This window comes from Mycteria americana, chromosome 8 (assembly GCF_035582795.1).
Source record: "Mycteria americana isolate JAX WOST 10 ecotype Jacksonville Zoo and Gardens chromosome 8, USCA_MyAme_1.0, whole genome shotgun sequence".
In the NCBI taxonomy this organism is placed as follows: Eukaryota; Metazoa; Chordata; class Aves; order Ciconiiformes; family Ciconiidae; genus Mycteria; species Mycteria americana.
Window position 1 is genome coordinate 37,863,809 of NC_134372.1, and position 25,716 is coordinate 37,889,524.

The 25,716-nt window shown below is 35.7% G+C and overlaps 1 protein-coding gene across 1 annotated transcript in view; it reads left to right on the forward strand.

The window, feature by feature from the left end:
* The first annotated feature begins 1,457 nt into the window (after positions 1–1,457).
* TDRD12 (tudor domain containing 12) overlaps positions 1,458–25,716 on the forward strand; it is a 35,848-nt gene continuing 11,589 nt past the window's right edge. Inside the window, exons 1-21 of the mRNA XM_075509863.1 lie at positions 1,458–1,478; positions 2,678–2,839; positions 3,147–3,283; positions 4,735–4,854; positions 6,218–6,273; positions 7,765–7,850; positions 8,922–9,120; positions 9,743–9,819; positions 11,388–11,446; positions 12,205–12,265; positions 13,424–13,528; positions 13,924–14,109; positions 14,804–14,957; positions 17,108–17,235; positions 18,945–19,136; positions 20,223–20,351; positions 22,209–22,326; positions 23,189–23,322; positions 23,425–23,645; positions 24,356–24,455; positions 25,276–25,463. Of these exons, the coding sequence (XP_075365978.1) occupies positions 1,458–1,478; positions 2,678–2,839; positions 3,147–3,283; positions 4,735–4,854; positions 6,218–6,273; positions 7,765–7,850; positions 8,922–9,120; positions 9,743–9,819; positions 11,388–11,446; positions 12,205–12,265; positions 13,424–13,528; positions 13,924–14,109; positions 14,804–14,957; positions 17,108–17,235; positions 18,945–19,136; positions 20,223–20,351; positions 22,209–22,326; positions 23,189–23,322; positions 23,425–23,645; positions 24,356–24,455; positions 25,276–25,463 (2,633 nt within the window). The remainder of the gene's footprint in view (positions 1,479–2,677; positions 2,840–3,146; positions 3,284–4,734; positions 4,855–6,217; positions 6,274–7,764; positions 7,851–8,921; positions 9,121–9,742; positions 9,820–11,387; positions 11,447–12,204; positions 12,266–13,423; positions 13,529–13,923; positions 14,110–14,803; positions 14,958–17,107; positions 17,236–18,944; positions 19,137–20,222; positions 20,352–22,208; positions 22,327–23,188; positions 23,323–23,424; positions 23,646–24,355; positions 24,456–25,275; positions 25,464–25,716) is intronic.

The following is a 25,716-nucleotide window of genomic DNA, read 5'->3' on the forward strand; positions in this document are numbered from 1 at the left end:
CTGTCCTTGCACTGCATCTATTAGATGTGGGGGTTTTAGAGGGAGTAAGACTGAGTAGAGGGAGAGAGGCTGGGGTAGTGAGTTGGTTGGGTTTTTTAGGAGTGTTTGTATCAGACTTATGTTGCTGGAGAGGCATCCCTTTACCTTCTGTTACGTTTTTCTTAAGGTAGCAGTTTGGGGTGAGGGGTTTAGTGACCTCTTGCACCTTTACAAGGTAAATGTCTTCAGCATTGGATATGTGATTTGAGCAAACATTTGTGTTCTTATTTAGTTCTTAATAACAAAGTGGGTATGCTGTTACTAGTAATACGTTAAGAGAGCTAGCCTTTTATGTGGGTGTGATTTATCTTTTGATACTTTGATAGGTTATTTATTGCTTTTGCACTTCTCAAACTGAGAGATTAGGAGAGGTTATTTATGCCTCTCACTGAAATAAAAGTATCTCTTTTTTAAGTGTCTAAGGCACCGCTATATATCCCATGTTATAGTATATTATAGTGCATGTTAGAGACTTACGTGTAACCTGGATGCTATGCTTGTATCATATGGTATTAGGTAAAGCTTCTAAAATAGTTTCGGCTGTTTCATTGTTGTGTCAAACCGGGAATCATTTGTACCATCTCCTAGCAAAGTATGTTGGTAGTTATGACCATGGTGTAGCTGTATTGCTTCTTATTTAGCGCTGACTTGTTCAACGCTAGCTTTGGAAGTGGAGGGCCAATGTTTTGACTTTCCTCTCCTGAAACATTTTATTAGGCGCCTACTTCCGCTGTGAATTCTTTTAAGCGGTAAGCTAGACACTGCAGTGATGATATCATGATGTGCTGGTTTGTACCAAAATGAAATGTGAATTGCTTCAGTCTGTAGGTAGTTTATTATTCCATTGTAATTCCTAGGTATGATATGTACCACTGCAGATAAATGTAATATGAAATACCAGTAAAAATTTCTGTTATGTTAAAATTGTTTACTAAAGTTGGGACTCTTATTTTGTGTTAGTTTTTTGGGGTTTTTTTTAATGATATAAGCATTTCCCTCTGGTGTTTCTGTCCATTTGGTCATGTAGATAGATTGTAGCAGCCCTTTTTTTCAATCAGCCTATTTCTGTTGGCCTTTGCATGTAAGATAAGCAGCTGTATACTGTAAGTGGGTTGAAGATAACAGATGTGTTTTGGTGTACTAAAAATTGATGTGGTTGTATGTAAATAAGTGTGGATGGCAAATCTTTATTAGGCTTTAACATAATGCCTCATTAAGAAGGCTGGTTTGAACCATTTGATATGTGTAGATTGGTTGCCTAGACTAACACTCTTGAGACAAGTAGCAAAAATCTATAGGCTTGCTTTACATGTGAGCTCTTTAGATACGCTTCAAAAAAACCGATGGCTTTAAAAATGGTTAATCAAACATTTGTTGTTCTTTTACAGTAGTGTTGAGGAAGACTCTAGCTGAGAAACATGGAAGTCTTGGTATTAGAGGTATGCTGGCATCTTTTAAAGTCTAAAGGATTGATGTTTGTTTATTTCAATGCAACTCTCTGGAAGTCAGATTTACAAATAAGGTGATGCCTCTGTATTTCCATTCAGCAGCACTTTCTTATGTGTGTGGGGTCATACATGGATTATATATGTTTTGTCATTTCTTTTTGTTTCATCTCAAAAGAGGTCAGTAGGGATGCAGCTAAAATCTAAAATGGAACATGCGCAACATAATCTTAAACAGAGTGTAGCATAGTACTAGGTTCTAATGAATTGCACAAGAGATCATGGAAAAGTCACTTTCCCAGAATACAGCCGGAACAGCTGACCCAAGGGATATTCCATACCATATGATGTCATGCTCAGTAATAAAAGCTGTGGGGAAGGAGGAGGAAAGGGGGATGCCTGTGGTTATCAAATTTGTGTTCCCAAGTCAGCGTTACGCATGATGAAGCCCTGTTTTCCTGGAAATGGCTAAACATCTGCCTGCCAATGCAAAACAGTGAATGCATTCCTTATTTTGCTTTGCTTGCATGCGCAGCTTTTGCTTTACCTATTCAGCTGTTTTTATATCAACCCATGAGTTCTCTCACTTTTACCCTTCCAGTTCTCTCAGTCATTCCACTGCAGGGTAGTGTGGGAGCAGCTGTGTGGTGTTTAGCTGCCTACTGGGATTAACCCACAACAACTGGGGACCCAGATCGGCTGAAAGACTGCAATATAAAGGTTTATGAAGGCTGAGCAGAAAGCTATGATCCCATTTTAAAGAAACTGTCTTGTAGACTCTCTTGAGCATGAAGAAAAGTCTATTGGTGGGGTTCATTGTGTGTTTTGGGTTTTTTTTATACGTACTTTTTGAGGACAGTATGGAAGTAAAAAGCTTTATGTCTTTGCATTTTACCCGCTGTTTGGTGTAACCAACTTTTTAGGTAATCTACTACCTTTTAGTCTATGCAATTGCCCTGCTAAAGAAACTTGCAAGCTGAGAAGTCATTTCATGAACTAATGGTCTGAAGTTGAAAGATGTTTTGCTTGTTAACATTTTGTATCCTAAGTATCAGTTGCCATAATTTTTAAGGTGCCTCACTAAAGATTTTAAGTTTTATTTTTACATTTGCTGCTCAGATGTTTTTTAAAACATCCTATTGTTTTAGCAGGAGCTAATAGTGTTTGTTATTATTATCTACCCCTTGCCCCAGATTGAAGATCCAGGTTGCTTTTGGGTTACTATGAAAGGATGTGGGCCTTACATAGTCGATGAAATAGAGTATAAAAACCTGAATGCTGAAATGAATCGGTTCTATGACAAATCTTATAAAGATGTGGATGAAGTAAAACCACTAACGGTGGAAGAAGGCCAGGTAAAATCATGGCTATATTCTGCAGATCGAGAGAAATAATCTGTTCTTTGCATTGATTTGGGGGTGAAGTATCCAAGATATGCATTAATTTTTTTTTTTAATATTGCTATGTAGAAAAGTAGATAATGGCATCTACATGGGCTATATCTTACCTGTAAACTTCATAACTACATAACCTGCAATGCTTGCATTTTAAAAAGAAAATTGAGGGCTGTATAATAAATACTATATTCTTGCTTCTAAAAAAAGCTTCGAGTGTAATTTGCTCCATTTACAAGAACCTGCTGTCTTGTTCTTTCTTTTCCAGATTTGTGTGGTTTTCAGTAAGGAACTCAAATGCTGGTGTAGAGCGGTTATTAAGTCAATCATGTACTGTACAGATCATTATCAAACAGAATGTTTTCTTGTGGATTATGCCAAATACACTTTTGTTAAATCAAAGGAGTAAGTGTTCGGGTTTTTTGATGCTGTCACTGGAATGTATTTGTTAGTTAATGCATACAGATACTATTAATATTTATTTAGATTGATAGTGACAAGGCTTTGGGTTAATTGAGGTGTGGGTTGGGTCCACAAGAAACTGCTAGCCATATGATAGGCCCTTGCAAGTGTGGATGCAAACCAGTCTTTGTTTTGTGAATTTTTAAAGATGCTTTCTATTGTAGGTTTTCTTTTTTTAAAGATTTGAAATAGAAATAATGTCAGTTTGTTATGACTGAAATGTATGATTGCCAGCTAACATTATTTACATATACTTTCCTCCCTTACTGAGTGATTATATACTAAAAAATTATAACCAGTGAAGATCATTCACAAAGTGTATATGAAAGCAGGGTTTCACTTGCTGAACCAGCTTTTGATATCTAGACACAACTATGTGGGTTTTTTCCCACTGCAGTTTACTAGCTTGTTTACTTTACTGAGAGCTGACAGTCTGTCTTGGCATGGTACAGAAAAGGTGTGTTCACAGGTTCTGAGTTTTTAATAAAACCACTATGAAACCTGCTGTTTCTAAAATCTTGAAAAATGTGTTCTAAAAAATAATTGTTCCAGCTCTTAGCTAGATTTGAAGTTCATTTCTCTAATAAAATACACACCTTTTGAATACAAGAAGCTTTACCAAATGTTTTTTGGTAGTATTCCATGAAATTAAGAAAGCTTATTTAAAATATTTTAAAGTAAATCTTAGGTTAAATAATGTTTTTAATTGAATGTTGCTGTATTGGAAAATGACTTGACAATGCCCTGAGTTTAAAATATGTTCAACTAGAAGTAAATGTGTGATTTACTGCTTTTTCATTGTAAAATGAAAAATTGAACAAAAGTGATAGCTATATTGATCTTAAAAGCTTGCTATATATGGTGTCTTGCTGGTTTAATATTAAAAGTCTCCAGCCAGACCAAGTGTAAAGGATAAGATTAACACTCTAGTGATATTTTTATAAAGAAGAAATTCTTTTTAGGAAAATGAGTACAAATGCAAATTAATGTGTTTATTAGATTTCCTTCTTGCTAATGTTAATCGTACCTGGTTTCTCACACAGAAGTAATAACTGCAAAATTGAATATGCAGTGCCAGGTGGTGTATGTGGTAGTATGAGGGCTAAATATCATGAAAAGACTTCAAACTACAGTGGCAAAGGATTAGAAAAACTTCGAGTGAATAGGAAGTGTATTCATACCCACGGCGAATCTGTTCACTAGTTGCTCTGGTAGCACCTCTCTTGGAGAGAAAAATAAAACACTGGTTCCAGGGTGTTTCACAGCGGGAGCCAAACTTCCAGAAGAACTGTGTTGTAAGATACAGGGTAACAGAAGGATGTGTATGAGACCAATGACTTCTGGAGAATAAAATCTGCTCTGTAAAATGAGATTATTTCCACTTTGTTTTTAAGCATTCGAGTTGCACTGGAAGCATTTACGCAGATCCCATACAGAGCAAAAAAGTGTAGATTGTATCGTACAAAGCCAGTGACATTGCGTATCGACTTTTGTGAAGATACGGCAAAAATAGTGTAAGTAGAGTTTAATAAATATATTCAATTCATAAATTTAATTGTGAAGTTTTATTGCAGAAATTTTTTTTTAGAAGAGGTTATGTTTCAAGAAGAACATAGGAAATCAGATTTGGAAAGCTTTCTTTTTCAGAGAAGCAGTTCTTAAATGGAACCACTTCCTTAATGATTTGGGTTTTATTATTCACCTGTTTGAATCTTTTCATATTTATTTAAAAACCTTTGGAAGTTTAGGTAAGTTTCTAGCAGTTCTTGCCCTTTGACTGTCATCCCACAGCTGTGTTTCTTGATTCCTAGCACGTGAACATCTTTATTAATCTTTCCTGATGTGTTGTTTCTTACAGATGCTCATTTTACTCCTGATACTCTTTTCTTTGTGGTAGTTACATGCTTAGCTGAACTGAAGTTCAATAGCTGTTTCTAGGTAGCTCTGTTTTTCCCCATTCTGTCTTCTTTCTTGACATATTTTTGGATTTTTGTTATGCTTTGCTTATATTTGTGTCAGTTTTTTCTCACTGCAGTTTTGAAGGAGTTGGATAAGGTTTTCCCTGGGGTCTGGTGGTAAAGAAAAATGCTTTTGTATTCTTCAGTTGCAGGATGTTTTTGTCAAAGATCCTGCCAACTTGAGAGGGACAGGATTAGGTCACTGGGGAATACGGCTCTACAGCAAGAAAGCTACTTTGGTTTGTGCCATTAAATAATATTCAAAACTACATGTGGTGAAGCAGTTTGGTTTTTTTTATATACTCTTGTTTGGAAGAAGAAATTAGTATTTGACTTCCAATATTCTGGCAGAACAATTATTAGCATAGTTTGGATAGGAATAGCATGCATCTTGAGTGGGCCATCATTGTGAATTATCAAAAAAAGTAGTAGATTGTCATATTTTGTTTACAGTGCTCTTCCTTTGATTCTTTTTTATTTTATACTTAAAGTTGCAGAAGATGGTAAAGAGTGAACTTGATTTTCTGCTACAGACCTTTCAGTCTTCAGCGCTTCAATGTTTGTGAAGTGCTTGTTCAAAATTTCTCAATACCTGTTTAATTAATATGTTCCGCAAGTGGATTCTTGCTTTATTTTTGGTTATTCTGTTTCATCATATTTTATGTTGGATGAAAGCCATCATACCTTGACAAAGCAATATCCAGTAATTTTTGATCATCTTATTGATGAGCTGAAACAATATTATCAAGACTGAAACTACATTCTAAGCAGTAAGATTCTGCTAATGTGTCTAGGTGGTGCACCACTTAAGATTTGGCATGACTTGAAATAATTTCTTTACATACATCCAAAGTTTTTTCCAAAATTACCGTTTTAGTTTTTGATGATGTAGGATAACTGGTTGTGTTTCTTTTCCTAGACCAGCCAAAAGATGGGATAGTGCTGCTACTCGATATTTTCAAAACCTTCTCAAAGGTAAATAAAACATCTTGCCAAAATCATTGGCACATTTGTTTTGGGATTGGCAATCATTGGCACTTTTGTTTTGGGAAAAATAAACTGTTAGAGAAATGTAGTACTTGTGTTTATATATTTGATTATATTTAAGAATGTTGTATATTAAAAATAAAGAGAAAGGGGCTACATAAGGTTTTTTGTATGGACTAAGGCAAAAATATTTGTGGAGCTGCATCTTGAGTACTGTGGGCTTCCATGCTGCATAAATTTTGATAGTTGACTCAATGGTATCTGGCTCTCGGACAGCCTAAATAACAGAGCACTCATGTAACATTTGTTTTGAACAGTGGAGCCTTGCTGTGTATTTAGCTTAAATCTTTGAATCAGCATCACAGCTGTATTTTTGTAGTTTTGTACAGAGATGTCAAGATCTGGCTTAGGAGTTTACCCTTTCAGTTGTTTTTTTGACAAGGATCTAAGCACCCGCTCAGAAGAGGAATATCTTTATTATAGTTGTTAACAAATTGATTGAGCTCCAAGTACTTATTTAGTAAGCTAGAACTGCCTTTTCTCCACTCTGTTCTTGTCCTTTCCCATGTTTGGTGCTTCAGTAGGTCATCCAGTCTTTTTTTTTATATCAAGCCTTCTATTTTGGTATGAGACAGCTTTTGGTCTTACTAGAAAAGCAGCTCTTTACTGAGGTTTTCTAATCTTCTTGCTTACATGCTTCTACCTGAAAAACTACCTACCTGCTTACTCACAAGTATAACAAACTCCACATAAAAGGTATTTGGGGAGGAGAGGATGAGTTTATGAAAGCAATAAAGGGTCTTCAGGCTGATAATTTCACACACTAACTGGGACATAGCACTTCTCACGATTTACTCCCCACCCCCCACCACCCCTTAAGTGTCACTGTGCAAAGTAAAGGTTAGTAGGGAACAATAATAACATTGAATACAATTTCATAGATATTCCCAGACTGTACCAAAAGTAGTAATAGATACTTTTTTTTTAATTACTAGCACATCATTAGCGTATGCAGGAGTGCTTCAGAATTTACTAATGGACTTTCATCATCTATGTTTGCTTGAATGAAGAGCCTAACCAAGCTATACAAATGTGCAAATATAACTTCTTTCAAGAAAAGTAAATGTCGAGTTTGGAAAGTATGCATTTGTACTACAGATTGTCAGAGTCTAAAAGATAGACTTTTAGTGTAGAACTAAGACTAGTTTGTATGGAGAGGTTATTAATCTGTTTTGGCTCTCAATCTTCCTTCAAAGACCAAGGGCAACTTCATTTTTTAACTTTAAGTTTTTATTGCCATGTTACTTTCTTGTTTCATTTAGAAGTTATTACTTTGTACTAGCGTCTCTAAAGAAATAGGTTACACATCTAATTGTGATTTCTATTTTTGTCTATCTTGGAAAGCACAAGTGAAAAATACTGATAATTTCATAAGGGTTTAATCTTTTTACTTGTTCTTGTGTTTATTACAACATTTAGCAACTACCCAAATGAAAGCCAAGTTATGTGCCATAGAAGATAACACATATGATGTTTTTCTCTATGTGACAATAAAAGATGAAAAGGTAAGATACTTTCATGTCTACAAACCTATTCATGCACTTTGCGATGTAAGTTACAAATTTGCAATTAGTTTAAGACTGAAAAAGATTTCTTGCAAGTGAGTTTTGTAATTTCTGTCAGATACAGTAGAAGCTAAATCATTAAATTATTAGAGGTTTTGTTTTATATTTCTGTTGCTTGTAAACTTCTGGAGTAATTCCAAGAGGCAGAAATCCCATTTTTCTTTATGTCAACTTGTTTTTGGAAGGTATTGACAAGCAAGCGAAGTTCAGCGAGTACTTCGAATGGACAACTGTGACTTATTTAGTGCACTTTTGCACCTTTTTGTGGTATCATACTTAAAGATGTTTCAATAAAGCAGTTGCATAGTATAATAAAAATAAATAGTTCATCCTTGCTTTTGTGTAAGACTGAGTCCTCAAAACTTTGGGGGGAAAAAAAACCTAGCTCCCCTTGCCAAAATGTGTAACTTGTGCTATATCTCTGCTGTAGCTACTGTCAGACTTAAGCAACTGTATGGTAGATACAAGTGAATTTATTTGAATACTGCTTCTACTTGGAGTGTTTTACCAAGGCTTTTAACACTGGAGCTGTGGTCTTTGTCATAGACAATAACTTCGAAGGTACATATTAATTTGAGTATCTTCTCTCAGTTCAGAATCCCAATTGGCAATAGTGTCACTGATCTCTGAGCCAATGGAGTTTAAGAAGTTTTAGGTTTAGTATTACTTTTTTCTGCCAGATTTTGATGCACGCTGAATCGAAAAGAAATAAACCAGCATGACTTACAGGTTTTTTTTTTTTAATTTTTAGGGCTCACAGAAAAAGTTAATTGAGTACAGAATTTTAGGCAGAAGCATGAAACTGACAACTAATTAACACCTGTTTAGGGAACATACAGGAAGATATGACTGACTTTCCTGTTCTTGAGTTAATGGGCTTTGGAAAGCATTTGCTGATACTGCTTATGTCTTACTGCTGTTGTTTAAAGTTTCAAATAACTTCTAAACAAGTATGTGGTGGTGTAGCTTATTGCTTGTTGATACTGGTCAATAAAGATCTTGGTTTTTTAGGTATGCGTTAATGACGATCTTGTCTCAAAGAACTTTGCTCGTTTTGAGGAAGCTAAAGAGAATGCAGGGAGTTCTGCAGATTATCAGGAGAACCAAACTTCATTTAATGTTGAGTCTGTTCCAGTGAAAATTGTTAATCCTGCGCTTGCTCTCAGGCCAGTGCTGTTTCAGGAGAAGGTATCAACAAATCTTGAAACAGGTGGGAACCACATGTGTCAGAAACAATCATACATGCAATGCATCATGTGTCTTGGATATATTGAACATGAACTGTCTCAGTTCAAATCCAACAATTGGATCAAGTGGTATCCTTCTAACAAATGATGCTTATGTATCAGACTGTACAAAGACCAATCAAATCATCAGATGCAGGAATGCTGTAAAGCTTTTTGTACTATATAAGAAGGCTGAGGGTGAGTTACACGGGCATTTGTTGATATGTTTAATAGCATTAGATATTATTGAAATTACTTGTGGCCTTGATCAATGATGCATTGCTGTTTTTTTGAGTTTGGAGGGATTTATTTGAACAGAGGTACTTTTAAAATGAGTGTTTACCATGGGTTGTTTCATTTATAGTGATTCAAATCTGCCTTTTAAAAAGTACGCAACTTCCCATCCTCCATTCTTGTTCACTCGGTTCATCTGCATAGTTATCTTTATGTGAAGATAACTATTTTTTGGTTGCTCTTTTTGCCATTAGGAAATGATACAAGCAACTAAAAAGTCAGTCATAACCCACTGTAAATAAAAATACTGGCTTTTTATGTGTTCAGATAATCAGAAATGTGTTTCTGCATTTTTTTTACTTACCTTTCTAGGTCTTGCTGTTCCCAGTTCTTTTCTTGAAGAGACATACCAAAGGTCAAGCGCAGACCTAAAAGAAAATGCTGCACCTGTAAGTACTGTATTTTGTATTAAATTGTCAAAGAGGAACTAATTAAACATACATAGGACAGATTAGGAATACTGTAGTCATCAAGCTTGTTCTTCTATGTAACATAGATCTGGGGAACTGCACTAATTCTTGATATAGTTAAAAAAGAACATTCTACTTCAGTTTCTTTTTTTAAATTGCAGAAAGTTTTAAAAAATGTACTACAGTCCTTGAAAAGGTCGTGCCTCCTTTTGCACTCCTTTGCTATAGTTTTATGAACTTGATACCTGACTACGCTACACAGTTTTCTGAATATATAAAAATATAAATTTTAATGTTTCCCTGAAAACAAAATAGTCCTTATGCTGTACCACGATAAACATTCATTGGAGTCTCTTCTTATTTGTTGAGTTGTCTGGTACTTTAAATATCTAATCTGGTTTCTTGCTATTTTCTCTTTTTTTTTTTTGCTAGCTGTTCTTTTCTGAAACATTTTCAAAAGGTCAGCGCTCATTCTTGAGCGTTAAATTGTGTACTGAATTGCACAATTAGAGCTATTACAGTGTCCATGGGAGGGAAGGAAAATGAACTGATAGATTCTAGGCAAATAATCACTGTTGTGTCTATGCAATCTCGGCTCTTTTAAAGAGCCCATGTGCTGTTCCCTGTCCTCTTCTGCTAGATGCTTTAAAGGAGAAATTTGCTTTTATGATAGTGATGGAACTACTACTTCTGTCAGGTCAGGGGAAAAAAGGAGCTTTACAGAAGTTATTTTTTAGCTCTGCTGAGAATTGAAGGATGACAACCACCCCTGAACTGTAAAACCCTATTAAAATATTTTGGAAAGAATTATAATGATAGTAGTAGTGTGGATTGTTACTGAAGCAGAGCAGGATTATCTTTATACCCTTCCGCAAACAGTCAGCTGAATTACCTTTGCCAGCCACTTAAGTGATGCAAGTCTTTGACCAAGTCATGCCTGTTGATTGCTGGTGACTAATGACGAACACTAGAAAATCCCCTTTTCAGAACCAGACATCTTTGGGGTAACTCTGGATGCAGTATCTGCTACTGCTTACTCCCTTGAGGGGAGTAAGTGTTGTTCAATTTAAGTTCACATGCATTGTCTTTGTAAGTGTGCAGCTGGGTAACCTGCTTTTGGTTTTCCTCCTGCCTGTGGTGTGCAGGCTTTCCATGATTTTTCTTAATTTTGTTTTAAAAATGAAAATATTTAAAAACTAATCAGTATGTGTACATACTAGCTCAGGTCCCCAGTTACAGCTATAGCTTGAGATGTGACCATGAACTAATTTTTCTTTTGTGGGGGTGATGTTCTCGTCGCATGCTTGATTCTTGGTAAAGAAAATACTGTTCTGTAACAAGTTAGTTTTCTGAAGTTTCCTTCATCAAAATTGTTGCCTTATTCAGACAAACTTACAGTTTGTACAAAAATTCTCCAAAATATTTGGAGAATCCTGGAGTTAGGTAAGAAAATCACTTTCAACTCAGTAGACTAAAGAACTAATTTCTATAATGTTGCTCTTGAACAGTATTTTAGCGCTAAAAATGTGTTCGTCTTTTCTTGATAGATTGTAAAAGCAATTCCAAGTTTGCCTTTCAAGGAAAATACAGCAATTTATACAGACAGGTATGGTGCAGCATGTTAGATATTTTAAATAGTTATGTAGTCAGATAATTAGGAGCTGTAGTATGTTTCCAGTTAATATTCTTAGGCAGCTAAAAGGGCAGAGGGTGAGAGAAGATGCGTGCACGTGCTTTTGGGGAAGAAGGGAATTTGAAGCTGCTGATACTTATTCAGACTACAATAAAAATAGTTATTTCTAAACAATAGCTTGACAACAAGGATGGGATGGGGAAGTATTTTCTGCACACTAAACATGGTTAAGTTGCTTTATTTTATTCTTAGTGTGATTTATAAAGTTTTCAAACTTAATGAAATATGACTATGAATTGATTTGTGCAATGCTTTTACTATGCTGCTTGTCAGTTGATGCATATGTAATAAACCCAAGGAGTGTTTTTTAATTCAGTTTCTAACTGATGCAAACATACATTGTTTCATTTTTTTGAAATGTGAAAACACCTTTTTCCTATAGCCCAGTCTGATTTTCTTCTAAGGTTGAGGAACCTACCAATTATCTTTGTTAAAAAAATTTCCTTAGGATTATTTTCAGATACCATTTTGAAAATAGAATTTAGTATTAGCTTTTAGGTACTTTTTGATTTCTTCTTTCATGTTTGAGGGTTTTCCTCCTTGGCATAGGAAACCATTAGAAATATTTTGCGAGTGAATTGCTTTATGACATTTTATAAACATTGGTGGTATTTATAAATTACATTTTACTTTTGCATTTATGTTGGATTTAATATTTGTATGTTTCTCAGGCTTCAGCAGTTCTTAAATTGTGATCCTCTGAAGACACACATAATTGAAGATGACCAACAGGTATTTCAAGCATTAACTTTCATTTAACTGCTCTTGTGCAAATGTACTGTGTGTATATGGAAGGTTTTGGTAGTGTTGGGGCTGCAGGGGTGATCTTTGTTGAAGGAGGTCAGGGGCTGATACCAGCTGCATGAACACCAAGACCCACTGCAGGCCAAAGCTGAGCCAACCAGCAAGGTTGGTGGTGCCTCTGTGAAAACATGTTTAAGAAAGGGCAAAAAATGCAGGGGAGAGAACAAAAAAAAAAAAAAAAAAAACCCTGAGAAACAGAGGCAACACCAAGGTCAGAGGAGTAGGAGGTTCTCCATTCTGGAGCAGGTGCACCTGAAGGGACTGCAGTCTGTGGAGGACCCATACTGGAGCAGAGGAAAGAAGTGAGAGGGAAGGAGCAACAGAGAGAAACTGCTATGTTCCAACTGCAGTCCCTGCCTTGTGCTGCCCATTGCCTCAACGGTGGGACTGAGTGTAACCTGCATTATATATAAGGGGAGAGGAGTTTGGAGTGAAGTTGAGCCTGGGAATGGGAGAGAAAAGGCGTTTTTCTGAAGTGTGTAAATTTTTGTTTCTTTGGTTTTGTTTCCCAGTAACCAAATCAGTACTCATATATATTAATTGGCAACAAGTTAAGTTAACCTAAAGTTGAGTCTGAGTTTCCTGCATCAGTAATTGTTAAGTAACAATCCTGTCTCTGTTTTGACCCATGAATATTCGTGCTCACTCTCCCTGTTTTTCTCCCCTGTCACTCTGGAAGGGGAGAGTGAGTGAGCAAGTGGCTGTGTGGGTGCTTGGCTGTGAGCTGAGGCCAACCCACCACAGCAAATTTTACTAGTCGTCTTTTTTAATTGTATTTTGATTTTGTTATAGCGGAGTGCTAGCTGTACACAGAATATCTAGTGCATTCTCTTGAGTGGTTTGACAGTTGTGTTAAGACAATCTTGATAAACCTTTCTTTAAGAAATACTAATAATGAGTATTTGTCTCACCACTGTTCTGTGTAACTTATCAGTATGTATGAGTCATATTTAAAATGTATTTGCAATTTCTTTTTGGCTCTTTTTCATCAAAATACCATTTTTTAAATATAATAAATGCTTTTGAGTCATATGTAAGCTAAAACCCTTGTATTGCCTTTGTCATCTGTTTGTCATATGGTTTCAGAGTTTTCAAAATCTTAGTGAAGAAAGAAGCTTTGTCTTTCTTAGCAACAAAATTGAGCCAGCGTCAGTTCTGGAAACAGCACCACTTTTTGATGGTCTGAAAAAGGTAATGCTAATGTAATATATTACACTGAATAACTTTTTAAGGCTAGTATCATACCCCAAATTTAGATACTAAACACTATAGTAATACCGACTTTTGATTGAGGAATGTCTAAGTGGTTGTTCATGTGGTTGAATAAATGAAGCTTCAGAGAGATGCTGTAAGAATTGTACATGTTTCTTCTGGTATATCAACCACTGCCACAAGTCATGGGATTTGAATTTTAATATAATAATTTAACTCCTCAGCCCAGAATAACTTTTTCATATTGCAAGTTAAGGATATTTATTATGTAGTGGGTCAAAAGCTTTTAAATCACTCAGTGTTTGTTTTGTCTTGTTTTGTTAGTGATTAAGTACACGGTTTTAACGTGGAACTCTTAATTTCTCTTTCTGTAGGAACTTACTCGGAAAAAATTTTTAGGCCCGAACTTCACAGAATCTTACTGTTGGCCGCCTGTAGCTCGAGGATGTGATGTAGTTGCCATCTCATATCAGGGAAATGATCCTTTTTTATATATTCCACCAGTTCTTACATTTTTGCAGTTGGGAAGTTGCTACAAAGCCTTGCCAAACAGGAATGGAGTATGTATATATTAGATTAGTAACAGGTTTTCTGTTCTAAGGTGCAGATGTAGAATAATGATCCAAAAGATAGTGGATGTTTAGAATGTATACATTTAATGTGATCTTAGTGTATCTTCATGATGCTTGCCAGTTTCTGTAAGCCCTCTGCATAGAGGCTTACAGAGATGGACTGCATGAATGGCATGTGGGAGTCTAAAACTTATTTATCAAGTAATATCAAACAAGTGGTTAATGTCATATCACTTTGATACTTGATGAAGCTTTGTTTTTAAGGGGATAGTATGTAGTCGTTAAAATTTGTATTAGCTGTTTTGAATATTGTAATTCACTTTCTAACTTGTATTAGATCACAGAAACCTAGAATTATCGAGGTTGTAAGGGACCTCTGGAAATTGCCTAGTACAGCCCCAAGTGAGACAAGATGCTTCTGCTTCTTTTAAATTTTTGGACCTTTTACTTTATGTTGCTGCATGTGTCCTTTCTGTGTCCAGGTAACCTGGTGTAGGGTTCCTTGGGTCTGTAACATCTGCATTTAGCAGGTGATAGAGTACTAAAAGCTTCAGTTTTGAAGTACTTAAATCTGCAACACAGGCCTTTTTGGTTTTGCCCTAAATGCTGAAGTAGTACAGTTCTTAAGATTCTGAACTCTTGTCTAATACTATGGTGTAAAATTTTGTACATATGTATGTAGCCACTAGCACTTATTTTATGCCCTGGGTGGAAGAAGGCACAACTTGTTTTTGAGCTACTGAAAACATACGAGAGATGCTCCAGACAGCTTCATCCAATGTTGATAATACTTGGGCAGAACAAAGAAGCAGCTAGAAGCATGAAAATCCGAGGATGTAAGAATCTTTCGATCTTTCTATCTTCTTAATTATGCTTGAAAACAGTGTGGGCTGCTTTGATTGCAGGAAATTGTGAAAGAAGCAATTTATACTTTTTAAGTTTTTTGTTCTATAAAGTAATAATTCTATTTCTTCAATGCTATAACTCTGTAGTGATCTATGAAGCTTCAGTGGTGCTATTTAACAGTAGATGGTATTAAAGCTGTTTGAGTATCTACAAAAGCTGTTTGAATATCTACATGTTCAGCATCTCTTTCATCATAAGTTCCATAACAATTATTTTTCAGCCAAATTAGTGGTAGGGATTTGCTGAAGATGATGCTGAATTAGGATTAATCATGGACTTTGTTGATTTAGAACCAGATTTTAAAATAGCCTTTTTTGATACATGAGCATCCATTGCTTGACAGAGGTACTGGGTCTGTCAAGGATGGAGTTGAACTCGCTTTATAGTTTGTATGGTGGTGTGTTTTGGATTTGTAACTGGAACGGTGTGGATAACACACTAGTGTTTTGGCTCTTGCTGAGCATTGCTTGCACGGCATCAAGAATTCTTTTTCCCAGTCTGCTACCCAATGAGTAGGCCAGGGGTGGGCAAGAAACTTGGAGGGGACACAGCCTGGACAGCTGACCCAACCTGACTAAAGTGATATACAATACTGAATAATGTCATGCTCAGCAATAAAAACTCTCGTGGGGATGATCTGATGAGTGGCTGGGCATCTGTCTGCTTATGGGATGTTGTCAGTGGTTGCCTTTGCATCGCTTCCTCCCCTCCCTCCTTCACTTATTACACTGTCTTTTTCCCGACCCATGAGTTTTCTCACTTTGGCAGTTCCTGTTCTCTCCCCTGTCCCACTGGGAGCAGGGGGAGTGAGTGAGCATTTGTGTACCTTTTAGCTGCTGGCTGCAGTCAGCCCACCACAGTAATGCATATGTGTATGCTCTTAAAAAATATTTTTAACAAATATGTAAGTATTTCAAGTGGTTTTTATTTTTATGGTTTTTATTTTTTAAATTGTCAAACGTTTGGGGGACGTGTCTGTGCTGCTTTACTGCTTATATACGCCTAACAATTCTTCTCTTAATTTAAAAAGAATATTGGAAAAATGAAGGATTAAAAAGGAGGTAATAGTTCTCTGCAGACAAAGTTGCATAAACGTCCAACTTAAATTTTAGTTGGAAGTAATTTTTTTTTTTAAATGGTGGTTTCCAACTTCCTTATTGCAATAAATTCTAAGTAATTTGTGCATATAACTTCAGTAGCATGCAGAGGATACTCCATAGAGAAGAGGAAGCATAGAAGTAGTAAAAGAGTTGTTGGGAGACTTGCCATACTTAAGTGTATTTACTTAAAACACTTAGTTTTACTATTCTTGTTTGGTCTTTTTGTTAAGCCTTAATTGGTAACTGTATTTTTAAAAGTGGCTCTTTTTGCCAAGGCAATGGGAAGTATGGATAAAACTATGAAGGTTTGTGTAAAACTTCTCGTTTCAGCAGTTTGTAATCTTACATCCGTCATTCAAGTTTAAGAGCCTGGTGGATGAATTCGTATCTTTTATTAGTAGAATTGTTGGTGTATTTGCACAGATTAAGACTGGTGTGGTTTTATTTTTTTTAATATATATATGTATACACACACACGTGTGTATACATATGTGTGTAGATATCTAAGCTACAGCATATGCTTTATTCCATTTTTAAAACTGAACGTTTCTAAAGGCTGCTCTTGCACGTATTTAAATATTTACCTTCTGCGTATCTGGTTCTGTAGTTCTTATCTCTACTTCCATTACCTTATTGGAAAATGAAATGGCATCCTGCTTTGTAAACTTGTTAACGTTCAGACCTTTCACTTGTTCAAAAACTCGGAGTTTTACCCACTCAGGTCTTGAAGACATGCAGGGGTAGGAAAAATACAAACTAAAAATGACTGTTGACCAGAAGTCAGAAAATGGAGGTCAGTGTTCTCTATTTAAAAATAAAAATTAAAAAAACACCCAAAACAACTAAAAAACCCCATCCAACTTCAAGATGATGCATCTGAAATGCAAATGTGGCCTTTTTAATACAACTTGAAAGAATATTAATAAGACATCATAGGATATGGTAGTTTAATGTTAACAGTCTTTTCTTCCTACTTGTAGGTGAAGTAATCGTGACTACACCGTATAGCCTCCTGAGACTGTTTGAACATCACAGTTTATTATTTTGTAGACTTTGCCATCTTGTTCTTGATGAGATTGAGGTACTGTTCTCTGATGCTGCTGAACAGGTAAATGGTCTTGTCCTGTTCTACACTACTGCTCCATTATGCTCTCTTCCTTTGCTGTGGATGGTTTCCGAAGCACTTGCATTTTTTTTCAACTCGGTAGCAGTGGTTTTAGTGTAGGGGTCTTCAACCTACTTTAAAGGCTTGCATCCTTACATGTCTGTAAGGAACTTCCTTTTCCCTCTTATCAGTGCTCTTTGAACAGCTTCAATTCAAGAACTCTGTAGAATGAAAGGCAGAAGTGAATGATCAAATAGTCTTGGAAGCAATCATAAAAACTTTCCTTGAGTCTTAATGATAGTGCAGGCAAAAGGAGCAGCTGATCCAACTCAAAGGATTTTGGAAGAGGAACAGCATTAAGTTTCATGTTGACAAGGATGAATATATTGTATCAGTTTTAAAACAATGACTTGTAACTCAAGTTTGAGAATTCTGTATTTTTTTTTATTGCTGTTTTGAGGCTTCATAGGACAGATGCTTTCTCTTAGTATTACAGCATATTACATCATCAGTATGCAAAAAACAGAAACAGCTTACACACCTTTTTTTACTGTCATAGATTTTTTTTTTAAATCGTTAACTTATATTAATATGACTTGTGTAAAATTTGGTGAAAAGACTAAAGGGCCATGTTTCTAACTGAAAAGCTAGAGAAACTTCTTAATGGAGATAGATTGCCCAATTTGCTATATGTGAAGCTGTTAAATGTGCCTTTGTAGCAGCAAATCTCAAGTCATAAATTAGATGAAATGTTATCCTTATCCAGTGGGACATTCCTCCTGTTCAGGCTGTTCTTTCTGTGGTGTTCCTGTACTTCTTGAGACTGAGTGCAGGTATACTATATGAAGATGGTGGGAAAGGTAGTTTGTAAAATACTGTGCATGTATCTGCCATTTTTGTAGGATCTTCTCAGCTTCTCAAAAGCGTCAGTCTTGAATAGGAATAGCTCTTTGAGATGGAAGTGATCATTTGATAATGTTTGGACTATTGTAGCTCTTCTAAAGCATTATTTTACAGAAATGTTATCTTGTTAAAAATGGGTAATGGTTAATGCTATGGGTAAGTTTAGTGCCAGGTTGAGAGAGATCTCTTAGAATTGTGCTGGAGCCCTAGAATACTTCTTAGTACGGTAGTCCTTTGCCAGAAATCGTGATGTTTTTCCACAACTGGACTGCGTGTCACTTAATGTAAGATGATGTCATCAGGAATATATTCATTCTGTCTTAGTGATTTTTATTTGTTATAAATTATTTTACGGTGTGCACACACACATTTCTTTTTTTTTTTTTTTTCTTTTCTTCAAATTACTGTATTGGCAGGTTGGGCTTATCTTCTACTTGCCTTCTAGTTTTTGCTGACTGCCTCTGACCTCTTGGATCTACTTTTGCCTAGGTTTAGTATTTTTCAGATTTGAACAGATCCTTTTCCTGAGATTTCCATCTTCTCTGGGCAGAATCCTGCGTTATCCTATGCGTGCACGTGCTGTTCCCTTATGCTGTCCTGTCACTTCCTTCTTGCTTCAGAAGTCATTCAAATAATAGGATAAAAGTGCACAAACAAAACACTTTGTTTTGGCATGTGAAATTTGTGTTTTGCTGTGGTGGTGTTTTTGTGACTAGAAAAAACTGTGCTGAAACAGTGTACTTTTCACTGATATTACATACTCATTGGAATAGGATAAGAGGATAGAAAAACTTTTTTTTTCTTTATAGGTTTTTACTATATTAGATTGTTACAAGAAAGCCATTATTACTGAAGAGTGGGAGTATTCACCGCATCAGATTATTGCTGTTGGAACACGTTGGAATAAACATATAGCACATTTGATAAAGGAGTTCATGAATGATCCTTACATTGTGATAACAGCTATGGAAGAAGCTTCTATCTATGGAAATGTGCAACAGGTAAGAATTTGGGGATGATGTCACTATTTCTTTACTAAGATATTTTGCTGTTTATACTGATCAAGGTCAGTATACGTACCTGCTGATTGTTTATTTTCAATGGATAGTGCTACAATCCTAACTCAGACTGTTCAGGTGCACCTCCCGTATATGAACTGAGATGACTCTTAGAAGACCTGTGCAAGTTATCACTGAATGAGCTGAAGGTCCTTTATGTTGCTTTGTAGGACTGAGGTGAAGATACTCCCTTGAGTATTTCATTGTTAGTACAAATGAATGTGAATTTTATGTGAAGTATTTGCAAATGGTATAGTTTGTGACCAGAATTTTGTTTGTGCAATTGTTAATTGAGAGTGGCAGAAGTACAAGGTAAGTTATCCCAAGACAGAGCTAGTAAAATACTTGTCTTAGTGCTGTGTGCCACACAATACAGAACTTAATTTGACCTAAAACTTCCAGAAAGTTACTACATGTTCTTAGGTGACTTCTCATTTAATTTCCAATCGATGTGGTGTAGCCCTTAAGAATAATAAAATTGTTGTAAGTATGATCTGAATTGTTCTGTGTCTCAAAATGTAATAATTTGGGGATTGAGAATGTTGGGAAATCTCTAAGACTAGACATTCTGAGCATGACACGAAACTGAAAAAAACACCACTTTTTGTGAGAAGTCTAATTAATGGTTTGGCAGGACTGAAAATGTCAGTGTTTTGATACTTCAGTTAAGAGTATTTCAGGTGGTGCAGTATACTTTTGGAGTGTGAAGCTTTTTTAGTGGTACTTGAAAATGCCAAACTTAGATTGATAAATCACATAAAATTAAATGAATGAAAAATCTTAATATGCGGGATTTTGATTATGTGTTGGATTTTAATTATGCTCGTGGAAGCTGTCCTAAAGGCATACCTTTTGTGAGAGTTGTATCTTTTGTAAGTTTAACAGAAGACCTATGGCTTACTGGAGCTACCATGTACTAGATTCTCTTTGGTATTATGTACCAATGCTTAATGCTTGTTAAAAGGAAGAATTATATAGTAGAATATGTATAGATTACATGAATTATCAGCCCTCTGTATCTGCTTCTAGGTCGTGCGAATTTGCACGAACAGCGAGAGAACTGCTGTGTTACTCAGAATACTGGATTTTACCCACAATAATCTTCAGAAGGTGCTGGTATTCACTAATTCAGTAAATGAAGCAGAAATGGTTCATAAGGTAAGGAGGTATTTAAATTTACCTAGATAAGTGCTTTTTATTAATTGTTAAGGTATGATAAACTAAAATATGTTGGCTTCAGAGAATAAAGGAGGAGTGTGAATTTGGAAGTTAATTAGTTCTGCTAAAAATAACCCCAGCCCCGCTCTTCTGCCAACTAGAAGAAAGCCTAACTGACAGGAGCATCTGGCATAGAATGCATTCATTACTAAATTCTTAATACGTTCTGTCTGTCAGGTTGGAACTTTGAGTTGAATCAAACTGACTTTTTTCCAGTAAAAGTTCTGTCAGGTTGTTTTTATTTTATTTTTTACTGTTTCCAGGAGTGGTACTGGGGAGAAAACTTAAGCCACCCTGTTAAGAAGTTCTGTTCTGTTGCTTTCTACTCTGGAGTAGTTGAAATTGTGGAAGGCTGTTTCTCCGACTTGAAAGAAACATTTTCTGTTATCCTGTGAAAGTCTACCAGAATTTAGTTAAGCTTCAAGTCATAGGGCATGGGGGGAAGACAGCATGCTTAATATGTATTTTCTTAAAAACTGGCATAAAACGGCTTCAAAACTATCTGCAACAGAACATACTCCAGTTTCCCACCTCTTTTGTGGTATTGTATACTCAGCATTTCAGAGGTGGAGGCTAAGAAGGAGTTTTCCTGCAATAGTTCTTTCTTCAGATACTACAGCAATCAATATATGTAACAACGTAGCAATAGAAAAATCTCTTTTATACTTTCATTGTCTCTCTGCTGGTCCTCCAACAGTGCGAAGTAAGAGGAGTGCCATCTGATCTGACTGAGAAGCAAGAGGTGGGAAGCAGTTCTGTTAAGCCTGGATAGGGTGATGTGGATGATGGGGATGGTATTGCTAAAGGAGGCAAGCTATGAGGATATTAGAATTAAAACCTTTAGTGATAGCTTCAAGGATGGGATAGCAAAAGGCTGTGCGGCTGGATTATTCAGATGTCATGGGAGATATGTTGGTCCTGAAACGTGGGAATGTATTCCCTTCCAGAAGCTGGAATAGATCCTGTGATATTTAAAGGATTCTTCGTATGTAAATGTTAGCGTATCTGGAATGTTTAATCTTTGATGGTTGTTAATGAAAGCAAACTTGGTTTTATCTTGTGACTTTCTAACATGTTTTCCTTGAATACTTGAGGGTTAATTTCTTCAGGCATGTCAAAACTAACTGCACCACTGCTTAAAGGAAAAGTGTTTATTGATGCTAAAGTATTGAAGCTGTTTGTAGTAATCCTTATGTACACCAACTTCACATATCTTAAATGGTCTACAAAAATATTTTAAGTGTTAACTTAGTTCATTAGACATGCCAGTTTGGCAAATAACCAAGGCTTTTGTAGTGATTAATTTGTGAACCTTGAACTTGACAAATACATGAAGTCTTTTGAGAATACTACATTCATGCAAGTTAAGTATGGCTAGACGGGTGAGGGGTTTTTAGTGCTTTTTCTGAGAGACTGAAACTTGAGCCTGCATTTGTTAGATGATAGAATTGACACAGAATAGAGAGGACACCGTAATAGTGGGAAAAGCTTCAAATGGAATTTGTACTTTCTTAAACATCTGTTTAATGTATTAATCCATAGGAACCTGAGCTTTATTAGTTTTCTTTTTGTACAGGAAATTCATAAGCTTAATCCCCACAATCTCTTTTTTCCTTTTTTCTTTTTCTTTTTTTTTTTTTAATATAAGCAACCTAAATTTCATTAACTCTTTCTCTTGGCTCTCTTTCCAGTAGCTAAAGTATGCTAGATACTAGTAAGATATACTATTTATTAGAGTTTATTAGAGCAGTTATTGCTGTATTAGAAGAACATATAACTTTTTACTTTGTCATCCAGGCACTGAAGACCAATTCCATATTTTCCTTGAAAATACATAAAGAGAGTGAGTTTAATTTCAAGTATATCTTAGAGCAGTGGACAAAAAAGTGTAGTTCTGGCACTCATGTTGTGTTAGGTGAGTATTTTCTTTTTGTGTAGTTGTGATTATGTCTGCATGGTGACTCATGTTCCACACTAAATACTTATACTAGGTTATCTCATCACTTCCACAGGGACAGTTCCCTATGAATTCTATCTAGTTATCCCTTTACTTATTAGTGCTACAGATAGTCTTTTTTCTTTTTGTTGTTGTTCCTGGGTCCCAGGGTTAACTGCTACAAGAGAGAACCTAACTTGTTAGAGGGAACATAAAGGAGGTGGTTTTGATGCATTAATTAAAAGAACTACTAGTACTTTCAGAGAATTTCCATGATTTCACAATTGCCTCCTACTACAGAGGATAGTTTCAGTTTGAAATAATTTAGAAACTCCAAAGACTTACTGTAATAATTTCCTGTATGTTCTGGTAGCATTTTATTTTTCAAGTTGTTTGCAGTAGCAAAGACTCTTACCCAGTTTCAAACTCAGTGTTTTCTATTTTGTATGTCAAAAGCAAGAAGATTGCCTTAATTACATCTGCTTTGTAGGTTCATACAAAGGTGTTAACATTCCTGTGTTACTTCAAGTGTTTTCTGTCTTGCTCTTGTGAAGTACTTGGCTGTGGGCAATTCTGTTTATTCTGTGATACTGATATGAGATACAGAATTATGCTAGATTATTAGAGACTAACATGAAACTCTGTTTCTGCCATATGCTTATGATGTGTATTGGCTGAAGAAATACAATGTCTCATGTAAGTGTATTGGGAAAAGACCTTTTTCTTAATTCTTAAGTCAGTGGATGGGGAGAAGGAAACAGCCATTGCTAATGTGATGTAATACTTCACATGCTTTAAGTATTACAGTTATCTTATATGTGTGTATAAAACATGTGCTTAGTTTTAACAGATGACTGCATGCAGTCTTTGGGAATTACAGATGCAACTTGTGTGATACATTTCGGTTTTCCTTCTCCAAGAATCTTTGGTCAGCGTCTATACAGCATGTCTGACAACTTCTGTAACGTGGTAAAGGTTTGAGTAAAACTTTAACAGGTTAATACTGCATTTATTTATTACATGGTGGATACATAAAAGCTTTTAAAAATAAATATATATATATATTTTTTTTTTTAGGATTCCCCTGCAGATCAGGAATATACAAAGACAAGATCAGTCATTCTGCTAACAGAAAACAGTGCATGTCACGTACTTGGGATTCTGCGCTATTTGCAGCACGCAGAAGCTGAAATTCCACCAGAACTGCATGATTTTACTGCCAAGATGCTAGAAGCTGAAGAAGATAAGAAATTTTCAAGGCCACTGTGTTCCTATCTTAAAACATTTGGGATTTGCAAGTAAGGAAATACCAAGTTTTCTTGACACCCATACTGATGCGGGAAGGCATTGTATGCCCTGAATGATGACTGCGTCTACTTTCTTGATGATACTTTCTTGTTGGATACTTTTATTCAAACCAGGTTTTGCTCATGATTTTTTTTTTCTGTTCACTGTTGCGTCTGTTTCAGTCTTCTTAGGTACTTCTATGAAAACAAAAATATTAACATTGTTATGGAGACCAATCATACATAGTAGCATAATTATAACTCCTGCCTAGATGTACTTGAGGGAACTTTAAGCCATTGTTTTGATTAGTATTCTAACCATAATTGCATGAGGCTTGTGCTTTACTCTCTCCCCTGTTGTCTCCTGTCCCTCCAGAGTGGGTAAGTAGATGATGACTTCTGAGCTGTGTGTAACTGGATTGTAAGTAGTGCCTGAAGGAGGAAGCTAAAGTGTTCTCAGGTGTGACTTCTAGTGTAGATAAGTGTTGTTAGTGTATGTTTTGCTCTGAAACAAGTTTTCTGGTGTTTGTTGTACAAACTTTTCCACCAAGAGCTTTTTGGCTGCTCCTGTCTAACCCCCAGTCATTGGTGCTATTTGAGACAGGAATTGAATATTGAGGGCTGATGAAATTTTAATGTTTAAAGCTGTCGTAAGTCACATCAAAATAGTTTACAACTGAAAACAAAGGGCTCTTTTCTAAAACCGTTTTCTTAATACATAGGAATAGAACAGTTTGTCCAGATCGTCATCAAATTAATTTACAAATAGATGTGCCCCAGAGGATACCAGACAAAATTATACCAACGCCTGGATGTGTGACAGTAAGTTGTTATTATTTACGTTGGTTTTGGGATATCAAGAAGGCAGGTCTTAAAAGCTACTTAGCATATTACTTTTTTTTATTACATTAATATTACTGTAGTATGTATACTATATCTCTTAGATGTTTGTTACTTTTTAGCCTTTTTCCTCTCTGCCTTGCATAAATAAGTGTGCCTTAATCCTTAATAAGATTTTCCTAAGAAATCCTAAATAAGATTTTCCCTTAATCCTTCGCTTGAATTGAAATTGTTTTGCAGGTGATTCTGAGTTTACCTCAGATTTTCTTCTTCATTGAAGATTCCTGTTCTGTGGGAAGAGGGCTTATGTTCTGTTTATTCCTTTATGCATTGGCGTTGATAGTAGTGTATTCAGTTTTTCATTTGAGTAATTTTAGTGCAAAAAGAGTGAAGGCCTCATGCTTCCCCAGTCAGTTCTTCTAAAACTTACTGTAAGGTTGGAGGACACTTAGAATTAAGCTTGAATGGGTGTGGAATGCCTTAGTGATTAGTAGCTTGGCAGGTAATAGTATAGTTCACAGGTGTTCATTTATGTGGAATACCACCAACTGAGACCTAACAGTTCTTGCTCTATAAATTTCTGTCCAGTATTGACTGGATTATGGGCAATTAGTATTATTCATACTCTTATGAATGATATAATAATAACAACTCATAATCTTCTGAAATGTGTATGTGTAGCAACATCTCTGTCACCTCTTTGGGCTGGAAAGAGATATGTGATCTTGTTATGAAAACTTATGTTTCATTAATTTAAGAAATTATCCAGTCCTCCTTTTTCTAATGTATTTTATGCTTTCAGATACTGCCTCTCCACATTGTAAATGCAACAAACTACTTCGGTCGAATAGTAGATAAACAAAAGGACCAATATACAATTCTTGCTGAAGAAATTAATGAGTATTTCCAGAAACCTAGTAATAAAATTTCTGTTAAAAATGTGGAGAAGCTAGCGTTTTATGGATTATGTGAGAAAACACTTTTTCACAGGTAAAAATGTTGGGGTGCTTTTTAATTATTCATGTGCACTTTTTTATACAAAGTAATTTAAAACTTTCACTATTTAGTTAAAAAAAAAAAGTCAACCCACCCCCAAAACCAGCAAAAAATCACTGCTATTCAAATCATTCTTTAAGAAGCTATCACGTACTCTAAGTTACCAAATGGAAAACAGAATTACTACCCACGTGTGTGCACACAGTTAGATATTTTGCTATGAAAATACCATTTTTAAACGAGTAAA